This window comes from Rhinoderma darwinii, chromosome 2 (assembly GCF_050947455.1).
Source record: "Rhinoderma darwinii isolate aRhiDar2 chromosome 2, aRhiDar2.hap1, whole genome shotgun sequence".
Taxonomy (NCBI): Eukaryota; Metazoa; Chordata; class Amphibia; order Anura; family Rhinodermatidae; genus Rhinoderma; species Rhinoderma darwinii.
Window position 1 is genome coordinate 202426767 of NC_134688.1, and position 21205 is coordinate 202447971.

At 38.5% G+C, this 21205-nt stretch overlaps 1 protein-coding gene across 1 annotated transcript in view; it reads right to left on the reverse strand.

Annotated features, from left to right (window-relative positions):
• DMD (dystrophin) overlaps positions 1 to 21205 on the reverse strand; it is a 2416993-nt gene that overhangs the window by 1822796 nt on the left and 572992 nt on the right. Inside the window, exon 6 of the mRNA XM_075852742.1 lies at positions 10107 to 10279. Coding sequence (XP_075708857.1) covers positions 10107 to 10279 — 173 coding nt within the window. The remainder of the gene's footprint in view (positions 1 to 10106; positions 10280 to 21205) is intronic.

Here is a 21205-nt window from a genome sequence, read left to right on the forward strand (position 1 = left end):
GAAGATTTCCACTGTTTTGGCACCGCAAGAGCACTTCAAACTTGACATGGTGCCTAAAATATTTTCTAATAAAAAGGAGGCCCCAAAATCCTCTAGGTGCACCTTTGCTTCTGAGGCCAGTGCTTCAGTCCATTATCACACTAGGGCCACATGTGAGAAATTTCTAAAAACTGCAGACTCTGGGCAATAAATATTGAGTTTCATTTCTCTGGTAAAACCTTCTGTGTTACAAAATAAACGGATTAAAAATGAATTCCTGCAAAAAAAGGTGAAATTTGTGAATTTCACATCTACAGTGCTTTCATTCCTGTGAAACGTCTAAAGGGTTGATAAACTTTCTAAATGCTGTTTTGAATACTTTGAGGGGTGAGGTTTTTAAAATGGGGTGACTTATTGGGGGTTTCTAATATATAAGGCCCTCAAAGCCACTTCACAACTGAGCTGGCCCATGTAAAAATAGCCTTTGACATTTCCTTGAAAATGGGAGCAATTGCTACTAAAATGCAAAGCCTTGTAAAGTCCTAGAAAAATAAAATGATGTTCAAAAACGATGCCGATCTAAAGTAGACAGATGTTAATTAGCAACTATTTTGTGTGGTATAACTGCCTGTCTTACCAGCAGATACAATTAAATTTAGAAAAATTCAAAATTTTGGTGTTTTTCACAATTAAATACTGAAATGTATCTAGCAAATTTTGGCAGTAACATAAAGTCCAATGTGTCATGAGAAAACAATCTCAGAATTGCTTGGATAGGTGAAAGCATTTCGAAGTTATTACCAAATAAAGTGAAACATGTCAGATTTGAAAAATGAGGCTCTGTCAGGAAGGTCAAAAGTGGCCAAAGCGGGAAGAGGTTAAACACTGGGACCAGATTTTAGTTCAACGTCTTCAGTGAAATATGAAAATGTCTACATAGATAGCATTTGGTTTGTGGTGTTTTAGTAGTGTTTTTTTGGATCAGCGTTTTTTTAAACATTGAAATAACATTCTGATTAAATAGTTTGGTCACATTTTCTTCATAGAAATTGTAACACTAATGACAAAAGGAAGTTTTGTAATGAAAATGTGCAGGGATACTGTATGCGGCAAAGGAAAGCAATTTACATCAACTTAGCATTATAACTCATGTGCAGCTCATGCAGAATTGCAATCTATACTGTATATTTCCAATTCTAAATTGCAATCCTGATTCATGAGAAATTGGGGTATTTTAATCGCTTAAATCAGATTCTCCTTCAGAATGTGACATTTATTGCCCTCTAAATTCCAGATTATTTGGCTGACATTGTAAAATGTCCCCAAGTCTCTCTGTATTCTAAAGTTGTACAACATTTTATGATGATGCTTTTCCCTAGATTGCAGTGGACACATACAGGGGAGTCAAACATATTAACCTTGGACAGGTTATTATGGTCACATATCTATTTTTTCCAAACCTTCATGATACCTCTGGGTCACTTGTAACCAATTTGAGCATATTGTGCAAGTATTAATCACCTACACAGTGAACTTATTGTAGCATGTTATTTTATTCACTTGTTTCCTGAATTTAAAGCATGGACATGGCAATTTTTATAATTTTGCAGACGTTTTTTGACTGTAGCAGAAATTATAAATTTTTAAAGGGTTTTCCAAGACGATACTGTACTTTCTCTCCATCTGATAGATACTTTTTTCCCAACTAATAGCTGGGGAAAAAATAAAATGTCCTGGAAAAGCCTCTCTACAGCTGTACCACATGTTCCTCACGTACAACATTTATATATTGTGCAACACTCTGGACAGAATAAGTGGCATTACATGATTTCGGGGAAACAGCTATGACTTTGTTTGTTCTGTACCAGCCAAATTTTTCAGTATCACTTTTTCACGAAAGGAAGACTCTGCTCAGGAAATCGAAGTATACTCGAAATCACACTTTTCTATTAGGCCAAATTATAAATAGCATGTTACAGTATTTGGATGCAGTTTCTAACGTGACATAAAAGTCTAATATACTAAGCAAACATGGAATTATGGGCTAGTTGTTTGTGCATTAAGAGAATAAATATTTACATTTATTTTTTATTTGTTGCAGTTTGCTCAAGTAGAATATTTTTGCATTTTTGCCATATGCCACTTTGCTGGGCTAATAAGTAAGTAAATGTCGCAATAGAGTGACCCTTTTGCACTTTCTATCTTTCAGCCCACAAGATGGAAGTTTGTTGTATATTTAAACAGTACTATTAGGGTAGGGACACATACACGCAGCATAGTACAGTAGCAGCAGTGTGGTTGAGATTTGAAATCTCATCCACACACAGTAGATAAAAATCAGTTCAAAAATTCACCTGCGGTGCGATTTTTTTAATCCGCAGCATGTCAATTTATGCTTGTTATCAACTGCTATAAGCGCAGCCCGCCCTCCTGGGATGACGTTTCATCCCATGTGACTGCTGCAGCCAATCAAAGGCTGTAGCAATCAAATGGACTACAGCGCCATCCCAGGATGCCGGGCTGTACTCATAGCAGATGGACGCATTGCCATGACAAGGCCCTTGTGGTAAGTATACATTTTTTCCTGCAGTATTTCTGCAGGGGACATTCCACCTGAAAACCACAATTTGGTATGTTTTTTCAGGTGGAATTGTCAGCGGATACGCTGTGTACTTTTACGCAGCATATCCACCCTGTGTGTCCCTACCCTCACGGTATGTTTCCACAGGCAGGAGACGCTGCAACAAAAAATTTGCTGTGAAATCTCAAAAGAACTCAGGTAAATCAGTCACAGAGATCCACAGCAAATATTGCTACGGAAATACTGTGCATTCTCTGCAGCGCTTTCACCAGCAGATTTAGTGTCAAGCAGTGATTTTAGAAAACTTCATGTGAACCTGTGGTTTTCCAGCTTTTTTTATTGCGTTCCCCCTGTGTAAACGCTGTACAAACTGCAACAAAACTCAACTTGGGTATTTTAGTGCAGAAATTCTGCTCCCCATTCAAGTCTACGGCTCGAACACGCAGCATCTCCGCTCAGAATACGCAGCATAAATTGACATTTTTGCAGAGTACAAAGTCGTACTGCAGAATACTTTCCATGCAACCTCTCTGCGATTTATTTCCGCAGTGAGATTTGGAAAATCTAATCGACTTTGCTGCTACTGTAAATGCGGCGTCATTTCAGCACATAACTCCAGTGTGGCAATTTTGCAGTGTTTACGCTGTGTGGGAACCCTGCCTTATATGTTATGTTCATTTTATATACAAAAGAACAGAGAATTTTGTTAAATACAGGCTACTATAAAATGTTCCTATTTGTAGAAATGAGGAAGTTCCCTCTATTATTATGTCAGGGTTGTAAGCGTTTGTTATAAGCATAGAATTGTATTTGATAGTAATCTTCACCTCTGAGCATGTTAAATATTATTATCCTTGTAGATTAAATTCTAGTGAAAAGGATAACCGAGTATGTAAAAAGCAGAATAAGTAGGGACGAGATCTAGATTAAAGGATGATAATGCACTCAAGTCATTTTCTACTGAGCGCGGTTGATTAAATCTATAAAATATGCATTCATATTTCCTAGTGAAGGTCTTCTGCTTATTACCTGAAACACACTTCATTGAGCAGCGACTGACGGAAAAAAGTGATGTTAATTAACAAGCAAATTGATTAGGTGAGACCTGTGCATCAAAGGTAGTCAGATACAGGCAACCTAAGGCTCTCAGTTCAATGCATTTAATTTGCCATGTGATTACTAACAGCAGGATGTTTAATCACATTTAAGAATTATGCACTTTAAAAATGGCTGATAATTTTTCTATTTCTACTTTTCATTTAGGGAATATTTCATTTTAGAAATTCATTTGATGCAAATAATTCATCTAATCATGGAAGTAGTAACACAAGTTAATCTGCTCACTGGTTAATCTTTTCCTACTTTATCAAATCCAGTCCCATTTTTAGCAAAAAATTAACAGATCTAACTCAGTCCAAAAATACAAGTGTTAATATGTTCAATTCAGTATATACATGTGATGAAGATAATTATCATACGGGCTGAGTTTTTTGCTTCTTAATATAAAGTGTGGCTTTTGGTGTGGGTTTGTCAATGGGAGTGGACTTGATCATCTATGTTTCTACTATGGAGTCTAAGCATTGTGCCCTCTTTCAATGCAATACATTTTTAAAAAAAATCACGTACCTCCCCTTATTCCTGGCGCCCTCTCAATTGCAGTGCTGTAATTTTTATTTTATTGGCCCTCCCTTTGTCCCAATACGGCCCCCGCTCTGCTTGGCGCCTAATAGGCTAACTTTGACTAAAGGTAAAGAGAGGGGGAGACCTCATCTCTCCTCAGTAGGCGTTGCCTCCTGCATCACTGTGACACTATCCAATCCGAGCGGACAGTCTCACAGTAATGCAGAAGACCTGCTCTGATTGGACAGCGTCACAGGGATGCAGGAGGCAATGCCTACTGAGGAGAGATGAGGTCTCGTCCTCTCTGTATCTTTACTCAAAATTAGCATATTAAAACACACGACAGGTCCTGTTTAACTACTCAATAGCCTTGATCTTTAAAACCTGAACATTTACTTTATCTCCTGCATTATTAGTATTATTTATTTTTCTACTCACCGATTTGGCTGAACTGATAGTTCAAGGAGGACTCTTACAATTTTGCTAAAATTCCCCATGAAAACTTATACTGTACTATGCCATTTACTACAAACGTTTTCTATGGTGACAATTCCCACCAAATCCAAATAATGAAACAACTAAAAATAAATAATTTTGCCACAATTCTAAATCGTATTAAAAAATAAATAAATAAATATAAGTCAAAATATAGTAGATGCCCATCATTTTCCCTCAAAAATAAACTTCTGCAAAGGTCAGCGTTTTGGCAGCATCAATATTCATCTTCAAGAGTTTGACCCTTTTCAAAGAAAACTTGGGAAACTGAATAGAAAATTGTTGTGGAGTGGAATGGGGAAAACCAGCGATTTCTCAGGGAAATTTAACCCGTTCTGAATTATCAGCTCATTAATTCTTTTATGCGTGTATATATTATTGTATTAGATTGGCATTAATGTACACCCACACTAGTTTAGAACTTATCATAAATGTTATTATATAGGCGGTCATATTCAAAGTAAATATTAACTTATCTGCTAACAGAAAATCAAACACAAATTAAGGCCGGTATGCCTACGTGTGTATGTATGCATTAAACTGTGCATTACATTTAACTATCCAAATGCATTTACAATATCATGTATTATAGTATAACTATTATTATATTGGGAATTATGTTTGAATGTGGGTATTAAGTTGTCTACTATTAGAGGAAAAAAAACATTTGGTTATTTCAATTTCACAGAGAGTTTTATCCGTTATGAAAAGCTCAGGCACGGAACGAGGGAGGGGAAAATAATGGGGATCGATCTAAGGCATTATCAAAAATTGGCATAGCTGATTACAGCTATACCAAATTAATAATGTTTTTTTATGATGTTAGTTACAAGGTTCAGATAGCACTAGGTAATGGTGTGGGTTCATTAGTAGGGGCCCAACCCGATCCAATAGAGAAAAAAAGTACTATGCACACCAATATGGAGTTATTTATCCAAACAAATAATATATTTATTTATAGCCAGTGACAGTGTGACGTTTCGGTCAATACCATGACCTTCCTCAGGCACTTTTGTCAATGCTAATCCTGCGTGGATGGCGCTGTAAGCTTGGTGGGTAACCGCTATAGTGTGGCGCTCACTGTCACTGGCTGTAAATAAATAAATTATTTGTTTGGATAAATAACTCCATATTGGTGTGCATAGTACTTTTTTTCTCTGTTTTTTTTATGATGTACTACTGTTACAAAGAAAAAACTATTTATTTCTTAAAAAACGTTTTAATTTTCTGATAGTGTAGCGAGTGTCAATTGTGTAGCGAGGGGGATGTGGCAATGAAATGACAGATGACGGCTTAGATGCCGCAGTTGCTATTGACCACAGCATCTAAGTGGTGACAGTTATTTCTCCTGGCCATTGCGTGAAGTGTTGGCTGTAGCATATATCCAACATTTGTTAAATATGGAGCTCACTTCTTACTCCCTCCGTGACTATGACGTACAGCTATGTCATATGTCGGTAAGGGGTTATAGGGACAGTCCGTGCACAGGGAGGTTTTTCATACTGATGATTTATCTACAGGTTAGGTCATCTGTAGCTGCTGCCTCCGGCCACCGAATGTCTGTGCTGGAAGCCGATTGCTCCGGCCACAGTATAGTTGCCATGCTGCAGTACTGCAACTCTGCTCCTATTCAAGTGAAGGCCTGGTTGTCAGACCCATACTGTTCAAATACTAATGAGTTGACCTATCCTGTGGATAAGTCATCAGTATAAAAAACAGATTTGTGCCTGAAATAACCCCTTTAATTGTCGAATTAATCTTCCTACTTTACAAAGAAAATAAAACATTTAGATTTTATTGCAGAAATTTCTGCAAATTAAAATCAGTTCCATTCATCTAAATGGGGTTGTTTCTGCAACAAATGCATGTAGTCATTCAGATGTAGAGTTCAGTCAAACGTGGCTTACTTATTTAAAAAGTATTTCCACAGCATAAATTCGTTACAAAAAAAAACAAAAAAAAACTGTTCAACATAAACCCATGGGAAAAATATTCCACAACACAGACAGATTTCTCACTTATGTTGCAGAATATTTTTTCCCTAGGATTACATTGTAAAGTTGTAAATACGAGATGGTCTTTTGACAGCAATATGACAGAATCGTGCACCCACAATGGTTGGCACAGGAGCTGTGCCACACCATTTGCAGGAGGTGCCAGCTGTAATATACAGGTGACATCCCGCTGCATAACCGGGATTGGAGACGAATCTGATTCCACCTATTTGACCCCTTAGAATCCCCTGTCACCCCATCGGTGCCCTGCAACACGATCACGGGGCGCCAATAGGTTGCGATGGCAACCCATGGCTTAATAAAGGCCTCCAGGCCTACCACGCCTAAATACCTATGAAACCGTGTCAAAGGCATGACCCAATAAGTCAGTTTCACACTTATAGGAAATATTGTTTTGATATAGTGAGTAAACCAAAGCATTATGCAAGTGATAATAGATCGCATTTCAAAGTCCCCTAGTGGGACTAAAAAAAACTAAAATTATTGTACGTTTATTAGGGGAAAATTCACAGTAAGTTAACACATTTTTGAACTGCATGGTGAACAGCATAAAAAAACCTGCAATCAATAATTTACATTTACCGCAAATTGTTCTTTTAAAAAATGTGCCTCGTCCTATAAAAAAAAAAAAGAGGACCACATACATTTACATGGACAGAAAAATTGGAATGCAGCGACATTAAAATATTTTTTTTCAATGAAATGTGCTATTATTGTACAAAAGTAGTATAGTATAAAAAAATACACATTAAGTATCGCTATAACCGTACCAACTCATAGAATAAAGCTGACATGTTATTTATGCTACACGATAAACAACGTAAGTTTAAAGTGCAACTTTGTTGGAATTGCAGTTTTTTTTTTCAATTGCCCCCAAAAAAGTTAATAAAAGTTAATTAATAAGTTATATGTACCCCAAAATGGTGCCATTAAAAAATACAACTTGTTCTGAAAAAAACAAACCCTCATATCGCTCCATTGTCAACAAAAAAAATTGTTTTAAAAAAAATTATGGCTCTCAAAATGTGGTGACACAAAAGCAAATGATTTTTAAAAGAAAAGTGTTTTTGTTGTGCAAAAATAGTAAAACATCAATAAAAAAATATATAGAAATTTGGTATTGCTGTAATCGTAATGACCCACAGAATAAAGTTAACATATCATTTTTACTGCACTGTGAACACTGTAAAAACAAAATCCAAATAAAACCAATCGCGTAGATTTCACTCTGTAGGATGTAGCAAGGAATGGGCTCATGTTGGAGCCTGTGCTTTGACCCCCCTAATAAAACCTTATTGCTCCTCTTCTTCCCTCAGGGTCCCCTGAGCACAGGACATTGTATGTAACACAACACTGATGAGTACTGCGTCACATAAACAGTATAGCCCTGCTCGGCAGCAGGACCTTGTATTAACCACAGCATGCTAGGAGAGCTTGAGGGGACCCGGAGGTGAAAAGGAGCGGAGAGATGAGTACTTCATTTTTATTTTATATTTAAAGGGGAAGGGAGGAAAGGATGGTGTACGGCCGTGGTCGTTGCACTACATTTGTGGTTCACGTTTGGCCGAAAGAAACAACAGTTTACTTCAACTCTCTTTATATTAAGACTGGTGTATGAAACACCTTCATAAACTCCCCCTTAATATCTCCAGGACTTTAACATTAATGGCCTATCCTTACGATAAGCCATTATTGTTTAATTGGTGGGGGCAAGATGAATGGCACAAACTGCAGTACCATGCACACCCATCGGTGGTCGGATCCCCACCAATCAAACTTTGATAGAATAGGCCATCAATGGTAAAGTCCTGACAATCCCTTTAAGAACATATCAATTGGTTTATAAAGCAATAGCATTTTAATAGTAATGAAATAGTACAAAAATAACTTAATGAAAGAAGGCTCTGTTCGGAGAAATCACTACTTTCTGTCTTTACATAATTAAGAAATTATATAATTTTATATTGTTTTCACTGAAAAATGTTTCCATTAACATTGATTTCAACAAAATATTTCCAATGGAAAATACCACCTGTTGGCATCAGTCTTTGAGGTTTCTGAATCATTATTATTTTTGGTAACAAAAAGCAGAGTCTAAATGAAAATCTGAGTTTCTGCGGTGTTTTACTATTGAAGTCAATGGAAGAAAGCATACTAAAAAGCTTCCATTCTCCGCCTTTAGAATTTCCATGCTTTCTGTTTTGATCCATTAAAAACAGAAGCATGGGACTAGAGTGGACATAGCCTGTCATAAAATAAAGTTTATTTTGTTTGATATCTGTTCTTTCTTTCTAAATCCTTAATACTTTTTTGGTTTACTAATATTTGGGCATATTATGCACATAAACATTTTATTAGCTTTATTAAATTATTTTGTATAAATGGTTTTGTTTATATGGATTTAGTAGTACTTGTAACCATAGTAAGCTACCTTGACAGATGGGATAACACAATATGAGGCTTTCCTCATACTGAAAAAAATTAACATTTAAAATGAAAACTTAAAATTATGGGGAGTTTTCGTCAAATTTTAAAAAGTTACTCCCTGAACTGCTTTGAGGCTTGCACAATCACTGAGAAAAAATAAATAAAAAGGCAAGAGATGTAGTAAATATTTGGGTTTAAAAAAATCAAGTAAAGCATTTTGTTCTATTTCAGTGCAGGCCCCATAGTAGAACAATTGATGAACACTTCTACTTAGGCCTCATGCACATGGTTATATTAAGGATACATGTTCAACAGTGCATTGCCCATAGCCTGCTCTGGGTCCATGCTGTACCTCTGAGTGCCTAAAATTTTATACTGAGATTTGCATTCTGTATAAGGCCTTGTTCACACATGTTCACATGCCGCGTTTTTGCCGCATTTTTCACGCCGAAAAACGCATGCTTTAAGCTTCCCATTGACATCAATAGAAAAACGCATTGCAATCCATACGACGTGTTTTTTTGTACGCACACGTGTTTAAAAAACGCGTCGTGTAAAAAAAAAAAGAAGCATCAGGTCAAGCGCCGTGTGAACAAGGCCTTAGGGGTATTCTCTCCTAGATGCACCATACAGCGGAACAGTGCCTAAGGGTCTGTAGTATATACCCATAGGAAATCTGTGTCCCACTGTGCAGGACACAACAAAGCCGTGTATGAGCCCTTATGCCAGGGTCAGAAGTAGGGGGTAAGATAAGTAAATTCAACTTTTACTTGTCCGATTTTGCCATATTTAGTATTTACACTTGAACTATTGTAACAAGTGAATGAAAATAGAGAATGTTTATGTGGATTCTGTATATTTAATAGATCAGATAAATTGATAAAGTTTGACCTAGTACACATTCATTCCATTCAAAACAATAAATAAAAGCAACATCAAAACAAAAGGTGTGTGATAAATTGGTTAAACACATAGAATATTTTCTGTACCTGTGACTGTGGATGAGTGCATTAAAAGCCAATCCATCAGACCAACTGCTGGTGAAATTGATAACGTTGACCTGTGGGTAGTTGCGAGTTGATTGGCGGACCCAGCTTAGTAAGATCTTTTCAGTATTTGTCTGCTGCAAGTCAGCCATAATGTCTTTCATTACATCCTTCACCTGAATAAGATATACAACCATCAATGTTTGAAACTGTAAAGCAAGATAAATGGTTTATCTTAAAGCACAGCACTAGCAAATATATAAGTGGCATGTTCCTGCACTAAATTGTTTTCTGCATCACCCAGATTATCAGCATTCAAAAGGAAGTAATGAAAAATAAAATGGTATGAGATATATTAAAATAGTAAGCTTGAAGACATGCATTAATCTGTTGTCAGCGGACGAAATGTACAGGAGTGCCTTACTACTGAATCTTGGAGAGAGAATCATAAGATATGTTCAGAAACTGTGGGCATGAGTACAATGATTGCAGGGCAGAAATATTTCATGATAGAAAATGTCTTATTCATGGGTAAATAGAAACATTATATTTACATATATATATACATCTGGTTTTTAATGCAATATCTACATAGGTGTATAGAGGTCCATTTCCAGTAACCATCACTCCAGTGTTCTAATGGTACATTGTGTTTGCTAACTGTGTTAGAAGGCTAATGGATGATTAGAAAACACTTGAAACCCCTTGTGCAATTATGTTAGCACCGCTGTAATCAGTTTTGCTGTTTAGAGGAGCTATAAAACGGACCTTCCTTTCAGCTAGTTGAGAATCTGGAGCATTAAATTTGTGGGTTCGATTAAACTCTCCAAATGGCTTGAAAAAGAGAGCTTTCATGTGAAACTCGACAGTCTATTGAACGCTATTCCATGCGAGAAATTGCTAAGAAACGGAAGATTTGCTACAACGGTGTGTACTACTCCCTTCAGAGGACAGCACAAACAGGCTCTAACCAGAGTAGAAAGAGAAGTGGGAGGCCCCGCTGCAAAACTGAGCAACAAGACAAGTACATTAGAGTCTCTAGTTTGAGAAATAGACGCCTCACAGGTCCTCAACTGGCAGCTTCATTAAATAGTACCCGCAAAACGCCAGTGTCAACATCTACAGTGAAGAGGCGACTCCGGGATGCTTCCCTTCAGGGCAGAGTGGCAAAGAAAAAGCCATATCTGAGACAGGTTAATAAAAGGAAAAGATTAATATGGGCAAAAGCACACAGACATTGGACAGAGGAAGATTGGAAAAAAATGTTATGGACAGACGAATCGAAGTTTGAGGTGTTTGGATCACACAGAAGAAAATTTCTGAGACGCAGAACAACTGAAAAGATGCTGGAAGAGTACCTGACGCCATCTGTCAAGCATGGTGGAGGTAATGTGATGGCCTGGGGTTGCTTTGGTTCTGGTAAAGAGGGAGATTTGTACAAGGTAAATGGGATTTTGAATAAGGAAGGCTATCACTCCATTTTGCAACGCCATGCCATACCCTATGGACAGCGCTTGATTGGAGCCAATTTCATCACAACAGGACAATGAAGCAAAGCACACCTCCAAATTATGCAAGAACTATTTAGGGAAGAAGCAGGCAGCTGGTATTCTATCTGTAATGGAGTGGCCAGCGCAGTCACCATATCTCAACCCCATAGAGCTGTTGTGGGAGCAGCTTGACCATATTGTACGCACGAAGTGCCCATCAAGGCAATCCAACGTGTGGGAGGGGCTTCTGGAAGCATGGGGTGAAATTTCTCCCGATTACCTCAGCAAATTAACAGCTAGAATGCCAAAGGTCTGCAATGCTGTAATTGCTGCAAATGGAGCATTCTTTGCCGAAAGCAAAGTTTGAAGGAGAAAATTATTATTTCAAATAAAAATTATTATTTCTAACCTTGTCAATGTCTTGACTATATTTTCTAGTCATTTTGCAACTCATTTGATAAATATAAGTGTGAGTTTTCATGGAAAACACAAAATTGTCTGGGTGACCCCAAACTTTTGAACGGTAGTGTATATATGTATATATTTACAAAAACCATAGAACAAAGTAACGGCACCAGGACTTCAAGATCGATGAAAAAGGCTTGAGAAAGGTTCTGTGATGGACCGAAAGGTCGCTGCTCACTTGAGGTGAATAAATCCACCCTTTTTCATCGATCTTGAAGTCCTCGTGCCGTTACTTTGTTCTATGGCCTTTGTATATTTCAAGTTGGGGAAGTGATTCATCCTCTGGTAAATGTGCACATGGCCTAATATATAGGATTTTTGGAGTGCTGTGTTCATTTGCAATTGGACTATATAAATATACTTATATTTATATATATATATATATATATATATATATATATATATATATATATATATATATATGTATATATATATATATATATATACAGTCCAACAGAAGATGAACACAGCACTCCAATGTACCTATATATTACGCCATGTGCTCGTTATCAGGGGATGAATCAGTCCCTCAGCTTGTATATATACCATACACCATAGAACAAAATAACGGCACCAGGACTTCAGAGTAGATGAATAGGGTGGATTTATTCACCCTATTTCAAGCTTGAGAGAGGTTCTGAGAGAAACCGAAACGTCGCTCACTTGAGGTGAATAAATCCACCCTATTTCATCTACAAATCAGTGACCAATCAGCTTCATACACTTCTCATTGTTCCAGCCCAGCTTCTTTCACTTCACAATCACGCTGGGCTGGAACGATGAGAAGTGTATGATGCTGATTGGTCACTGATTGGTCAGCATCATACACTTCTCTTTGCAACGCCCAGTTGGTAAAAAGTAAAACACGCCCAGTTGTCTATTAAGAAACTAATTAGCATAAATCTAAAATTGCTCATAACTTGCTCAAAAATAATTATTTTTCAAAATAAAAACCACTGTTGTTATCTACATTACACGCCAATCACGTTATGTATGAGATAGGGCACTTATAATCTGATGACAGAGCCTCTTTAAGATCTTCTTGACTGACCCAACACTGGATCCTAGTTGGTAAGGAACAGATGTACTTCTTAAGCACCACTCTCTCCACGATCAGTGCGGGATTTGATTTCTCTGGATGTAGCCATTTCCTTACAAAGTAGATAAGGTCATACATTTGTGACCGAAAGGGTAGATATTCAACAAAAGTCCAGCTGTGCGTACGTCGAGCACGCACATTCATATTAACCGCCAGATGAGCATGGACTTCACCCTTTAGCTTAGAGAAGTCCTTGGCATCCTGATCGTTTAGGTAAAAATATGCCTTTTGCGGTTTTCCGGTTAGTAAAGGCGCCACCACTTCTGCCCACTGATCCGCAGGTAACTTTTTTCACTCTGCTACTCCCACAAACACCATGATATAGGCCTGAACATCATCCGTGAGGGTTATCATCTGCAACAATGTCTGTACTGCAGCCTGTGAAGTTGGAAGTTAATCTTGTTGTCTTTGTACATTTTCCACCAAAGTCTAGATTTATTCTTGCAACATCTGATTAATTGCTGCTGTTTCTTCAGGGCCCGTCCGTTGGCTTCAACCAGCAGAGTATTGGTTTCAACCTGTGCATGCATGGACCCTAATGCACCCTTCCCTAAGCTGCAATAGCCAGAATCAACTGGTGATTTCAACAGTTAGTCTTTCTGCTACTTTCATCTAGGAAATATGCATTCCAGCTCTTTCAGGTAGCCTGTTTTTGAAGGTTGCCCTAGCAATGATTTTTAGCATAGGGCAGCAAAATGCCTTAAAATTATTGTATGTATCTTTAAATCTAATCCCCGCATCTGAAACATCATATGTGGGAGATTAGCATCAAGTGAGGGCTCAAAACAGAAAGAGACAGTGACACAATGGATAAAGTCCAAAAACAGGGCTCGTCTGTGTTTATTTTAGCATCCATAATGGAAACAGCATTTACAGTTTAGACAAAACAGAAAATCAATTCTGCTTAACTGAGCACTAACTAAACAAGCAATAGTCCTAGTGCCACTCTAAATGGCACTGGAGACACCTCAGTGTCACTTGTTACTTACAGATTTTTAGTAGATAGGTCAGCAGTGACCTGCCCCAGACACACAGACTTGTCCTACTAACCGAGATGGGCTAGGAAATGAGGAACTCATCCTACTCTTCTCAAATCCAACTCCAGACCCTTCTTGGGCTTTTCTAAAAAGCCAACTTTGGAAAATCTGAGCTTTCCACTACAGACCAAATATTCCCTGGAGTCTAAGGCTGGTCTCCCACAGATTTTTTTTATTTGCTTCAGATTTTACGTGCATTCTTCAAGTCAAAACCTGGAACGGTACCTAAACAGAAGAAATATCTAATGAAAGGCCCTATAGGTCTACTATTCTGGATGAAATTCTGGTTTTGGCTTACAAAATGCAGGCAAAATCTGCAGCATATCTGCAATGAGGAAACGCAGCCTAAGGCTGGATTTTCACGTCACGGTCAAAATGCATTTTTTCCTGCCATTCGTCTCGCATTATATATATAATTCATATATATATATATATATATATATATATACACTGTATGTATGTGTATATATATATATATATATATATATATATATATATATATATACTGTATGTATGTGTGTATATATATATATATATATATATATATATATATATATATAAAAAGCAAAAAATGGCAGCACTCCAGCAAGTCTGATTGTTCACTTTTTATTGAAAAAAGTCCACCTCTTTCACTGAACCAGCTGGAGTGCTGCCATTTTTTGCTTTTTATACCACTTGAATACCGGATTGGTATGCAAGGGCTTGCACCCAGATTATCTTTGTCATCACTGTGCTACTTTCCTACTACGTTTATATAAATATATATATATAGATAGACATAGATCGATCTATCTATCTATCTATCTATCTATCTATCTATCTATCTATCTATCTATCTATCTATCTATCTATCTATCTATCTATCTATCTATCTATAGAGACAGATATACATATATATATACATATATCAACTTGGTGCCTGCATTAAAGACAGCTGTCTTACATGGTCACCTGTATAAAAGACTCCAGTCCACAGACTCAAATAATCAGTCTGACTCTAACCTCTACAACATGGGCAAGACCAAAGAGCTTTCTAAGGATGTCAGGGACAAGATCATAGACCTGCACAAGGCTGGAATGGGCTACAAAACCATAAGTAAGACGCTGGGTGAGAAGGAGACAACTGTTGGTGCAATAGTAAGAAAATGGAAGACATACAAAATGACTGTCAATCGACATCGATCTGGGGCTCCATGCAAAATCTCACCTCGTGGGGCATCCTTGATCCTGAGGAAGGTGAGAGCTCAGCCGAAAACTACACGGGGGGAACTTGTTAATGATCTCAAGGCAGCTGGGACCACAGTCACCAAGAAAACCATTGGTAACACATTACGCCGTAATGGATTAAAATCCTGCAGTGCCCGCAAGGTCCCCCTGCTCAAGAAGGCACATGTACAGGCCCGTCTGAAGTTTGCAAATGAACATCTGGATGATTCTGAGAGTGATTGGGAGAAGGTGCTGTGGTCAGATGAGACTAAAATTGAGCTCTTTGGCATTAACTCAACTCGCCGTGTTTGGAGGAAGAGAAATGCTGCCTATGACCCAAAGAACACCGTCCCCACTGTCAAGCATGGAGGTGGAAACATTATGTTTTGTGGGTGTTTCTCTGCTAAGGGCACAGGAATACTTCACCGCATCAATGGGAGAATGGATGGAGCCATGTACCGTCAAATCCTGAGTGACAACCTCCTTCCCTCCACCAGGACATTAAAAATGGCTCGTGGCTGGGTCTTCCAGCACGACAATGACCCGAAACATACAGCCAAGGCAACAAAGGAGTGGCTCAAAAAGAAGCACATTAAGGTCATGGAGTGGTCTAGCCAGTCTCCAGACCTTAATCCCATCGAAAACTTATGGAGGGAGCTGAAGATCCGAGTTGCCAAGCGACAGCCTCGAAATCTTAATGATTTACAGATGATCTGCAAAGAGGAGTGGGCCAAAATTCCATCTAACATGTGTGCAAACCTCATCATCAACTACTAAAAACGTCTGACTGCTGTGCTTGCCAACAAGGGTTTTGCCACCAAGTATTAAGTCTTGTTTGCCAAAGGGATCAAATACTTATTTCTCTGTGCACAATGCAAATACATATATATAATTTTGACAATGTGATTTTCATTTTTTTTTCTATATAATCTATCTCTCACTGGTAAAATTAACCTAGCCTAAAAATTCTAGACTGTTCATGTCTTTGACAGTGGGCAAACTTACAAAATCAGCAAGGGATCAAATACTTATTTCCTTGACTGTATATATATACAGGGTGGGCCATTTATATGGATACACCTAAATAAAATGGGAATGGTTTGTGATATTAACTTCCTGTTTGTGGCACATTAGTATATGGGAGGGGGGAAACTTTTCAAGCTGGGTGTTGACCATGGCGGCCATTTTGTATCCAACTTTAGTGTTTTCAATGGGAAGAGGGTCATGTGACACATCAAACTTATCGAGAATTTCACAAGAAAACAATGGTGTGCTTGGTTTTAACGTTACTTTATTCTTTCATGAGTTATTTACAAGTTTATGGCCACTTATAAAATGTGTTCAAAGTGCTGCCCATTGTGTTGGATTGTCAATGCAACCCTCTTCTCCCACTCTTCACACACTGATAGCAACATCGCAGAAGAAATGCTAGCACAGGCTTCCAGTATCCGTAGTTTCAGTTGCTGCACATCTCGTATCTTCACAGCATAGACAATTGCCTTCAGATGACCCCAAAGATAAAAGTCTAAGGGGGGTCAGATCGGGAGGCATTTCTTCTGCGGTGTTGCTATCAGTGTGTGAAGAGTGGGAGAAGAGGGTTGCATTGACAATCCAACACAATGGGCAGCACTTTGAACACATTTTATAAGTGGTCAGAAACTTGTAAATAACTCATGAAAGAATAAAGTAACGTTAAAACCAAGCTGACCATTGTTTTTCTTGTGAAATTCTCGATAAGTTTGATGTGTCACATGACCCTCTTCCCATTGAAAAAACTAAAGTTGGATACAAAATGGCCGACTTCAAAATGGCCGCCATGGTCAACACCCAGCTTGAAAAGTTTCCCCCCTCCCATATACTAATGTCACACAAACAGGAAGTTAATATCACCAACCATTCCCATTTTATTTAGGTGTATCCATATAAATGGCCCACCCTTGTATATATATATAAATATAGCAATCAAAAAATAGGCAGCACTCCATAGTTTTAAAGTGAAAAAAATCAAGCGTACTTTATTGCCCCATGTGCAATGTTTCAGCTCTGTCCTCTAGAGCCTTTCTGGAGCCTTTCCCAAGTCATGGAGTGCTGCCTATTTTTTGATTGCTGTATAGTTGGGACCTTGGTCCGTCCCCTAGGGCTTGCACCCAGATTCTATCGGTGCTGCTGGATTTTCTGTTTCTCTCTCTCTCTATATATATATATATATATATATATATATATATATATATATATATATATATATATATATATATATATATATATATATATATATATATATATATATACATATTATATATATGTACAGAGGTGCAGATAGGTTCTGCTGCACACGGGGCAAAGATTCACACTGGCGCCCACCCAACTTCTTTCCTGACATTTCCTTCCCCCTCGCCATATTTGCTTTCTCTACCAATCAATGAGATATAATTTTTTTTACTTTTTTTTAGTGCCCCCTACAGATAGCGCCACACACAGCCCCCTGTAGATAGCGTCACACACAGCCCCCTTGCAGATAGCTCCAAACACAGCCCCCTGTGGATAGCACCATACACAGCCCCCCACTTTTAGATGGCTTCACACACAGCCCCCAGCCCCCCATTATAGATAGTGCCACACACAGCCCCTTGTAGATGATGCCACACAACCCACCCTTGTAGATGATGCCACACAGTCCCCCCTTGTAGATAATGCCACACAGCCACCCTTGTAGATGATGCCACACAGCCCCTCCTTGTAGATGATGCCACACAGCCCCCCCCCCTTGTAGAGACAAAAAACAATACTTACCTAGTCCCGTTCTCTTCTCTTAAACCATTGCCCAGGCCGGCGTGATCCAGTGATGTCATCATGCCGGCCTGCACCAGGACTCAGCGTCTTATAGGCTGCAGGCCTAATATGGCCTATAGCCTAGCATTGAGCTGCTCCGCCATAATATTCAATTGTATCTGCGTCCTGAGGCTGCAGATACAATTCACAAAAAAATCCCCAAAATATGCCTCAAATGCGCATGGGGCTCTTCACTTCTGAGCCCTGTCATATATCCAGGTAAATGAGCATATTTAGGGGCTTTGCAAATGTGACATGGCGCCGCAAACTATTCCAGCAAAATTTGAGCTCTAAAAGCCAAATAGCACTCCTTCCTTTGTAAGCCCTGCCGTGTGTCTGAACAGCAGTTTATTACCACATATGGGATATTGCCGTGCTCAGAAGAGTTTGCTTTACAAATGTTGGGGGGCTTTCTTTACTTTATCTATTGTGAAAATGGAAACATCTGATCTAAAATTACATTTTATTAGAAAAAAAGAAAAAAATATATTTTCATGGCCTAATTCTACTAAATGTTGTGGTGCTTTTTCTCCTTTATGCCATGTAAAAATATTACATTTCTATGTTTTATTAGAAAAATATATAGATTTTAATTTTCACTTCATAATTCCACTAAATTCAGTAAAAAATCTGTGTGGTCAAAATGCTCACTATATCCCTTGGTAAATTCCTTGTGGGGTGTATTTGATAAATGGTGTCTTTTTGAGGGTGTTTCCACTGTTTTGGCCCCAAAGGACCTCTTGAAACCAAACATGGTACCTAAAATAAATTCTAATAAAAAGGAGGCCCCAAAAAGCACTATGTGCTCCTTTTGATTCTGAGGCCTGTGTTTTAGTTCAGTAGCACCCTAGGGCCGCATGTGGGATATTTCTAAAAACTGAAGAATCTGAGCAATAAATATTGAGTTGTATTTCTCTGGTAAAACCTTCTGTGTTACAGGAAAAAAATAGATTAAAACAGATTATTTGCAAAAAAAATAAAAAATGAAATGTGTTAATTTAATCTCCACTGTGCTTTAATTACTGTAAAAAAAAGTCTAAAGGATTAAGAAACTTTCTAAATGCTGTTTTGAATACTTTGAGGGTGCAGTTTTTAAAATGGGGTGATTTATAGGGGGTTTCTAATATATAAGGCCCTCAAAGCCACTTCAGATCTGAACTGGTCCCTAAAAAAAAATGACTTTTGAAATTCAGGGTTCCGTTCACGGGTTCCCCTTACGGAAAGCTCCAACAGAACCCATGAACAGAGCCCTGACGCAGATGTGAACAAAGCCTTAACTAGTAACTTTTTTGCGTGGTAATACTATCTGTCTTACAAGCAGATACATTTAAATTTGTAAAAATGATAATTTTTGCAAATTTTCTCTAAATGTTGGTATTTTTCACAAATAAACACTGAATGTATCTGTTAAGGATCTGCCAGGCACAGCTTCTGTATCCACGCCCATAAGTCTGCACCTGCTTCTATGTCTGTGAGACTGACTCCATCTTCCACCACTCAGTATGGCAGGCTTAGGAGTGGGAGAGCCTATCACAGCCTGGCCAGACGGAGCTAGCTCCCGCCCTCTGTCTATTTATACCTGCCTTCCTGTTCCTCCTTGCTTGTGATTCTTCTCGTTTTGTTTCCTGGCCCTGCTGCAGCTTCTTGAACCATTTGACCCTGCTTCATATTGACCCTGGCTTACTGACTACTCTCCTGCTCTGCGTTTGGTACCTTGTACACTCCTGGTTTGACTCGGCTTGTTCATTACTCTCCTGCTCTGCGTTTGGTACCTCGTACACTCCTGGTTTGACTCGGCTCGTTCACCACTCTTGTTGCTCACGGTGTTGCCATGGGCAACTGCCCCTTTTCCCTTGCTTCTGTGTACCCTTGTCTGTTTGTCTGTCGTGCACTTATTGAGCGTAGGGACCGTCGCCCAGTTGTACCCCGTCGCCTAGGGCGGGTCGTTGCAAGTAGGCAGGGACTGAGTGGCGGGTAGATTAGGGCTCACTTGTCTGTTTCCTCACCCCCATCATTACAGTATCGACCAAATTTTACCACTAACTTAAAGTACAATGTGTCACGAGAATCTCAGAATCGCTTGAAAAAATAAAAGCATTCCAAAGTTATTACCACATAATTGACACGTCAGATTTTTTTTAAAATGGCAAGGTCCATTAGGCGAAAAAAGGCTGTTTCCTTGAGGGGATAATAAGCTATAAGTAACTATATATAGTAAGCCACAGATTATTTTAGGCATGTGTCCTACTAGAGCTTGCTGAAGATGTCATCCTGACGTCCTGGTGCAGATGGTGTGATGATGTTACTGCATTGCCAGGCAGTATGCTGAAGAATCAGAAAAGGATTAATACTGAATGGGGAGCCCAAAGGGGGACATTACTACTGTGTGGTGACCCAATTATGGTTTGGGGAACTATTACTGTTTGGGGGGCACTATTATTGTGTGAGGAACTAAGAAGAGCACTATTGCAGTGTGTGGCTGAAATTGTGCACTATAACTATTTGTAAATAGGTGGGGTCTGTGATGGACAATCAAGGAGCCAAATATGTCTCTGTTGTAAATTCTGCAGAGATGTGTTTTGGCTAGAAGAATGCATCATGGTGGTCTGGTCCAGATGGAGAAGAAAAGGGAAAGTGAACTACCCATATCAGAGAAGATGTCACCTGTGAGACACTGCATGTAACTGTACTGTATTCACTCATATAATCATCTGAGTGCCTGTGTAGGACTGCTCTCTATCACTCTATGGCCATTATCTGTTGGTAATATTGGTATTTGTATAGTGGATTTTACTCAGTAACAGTATGATGCCATTATTCAGTCATTATGTAGTGGTAATATGTGGTTATGGTGTGGAGGTATTATTCAGCAACCATATAGTAATATTATTCAGTCACCTTGTTGTGGTAATATGTGGTCATGGTGTAACGGAATTATTCAGTAACAGTATGGTGGCATTTTTCAGTCACTATGTG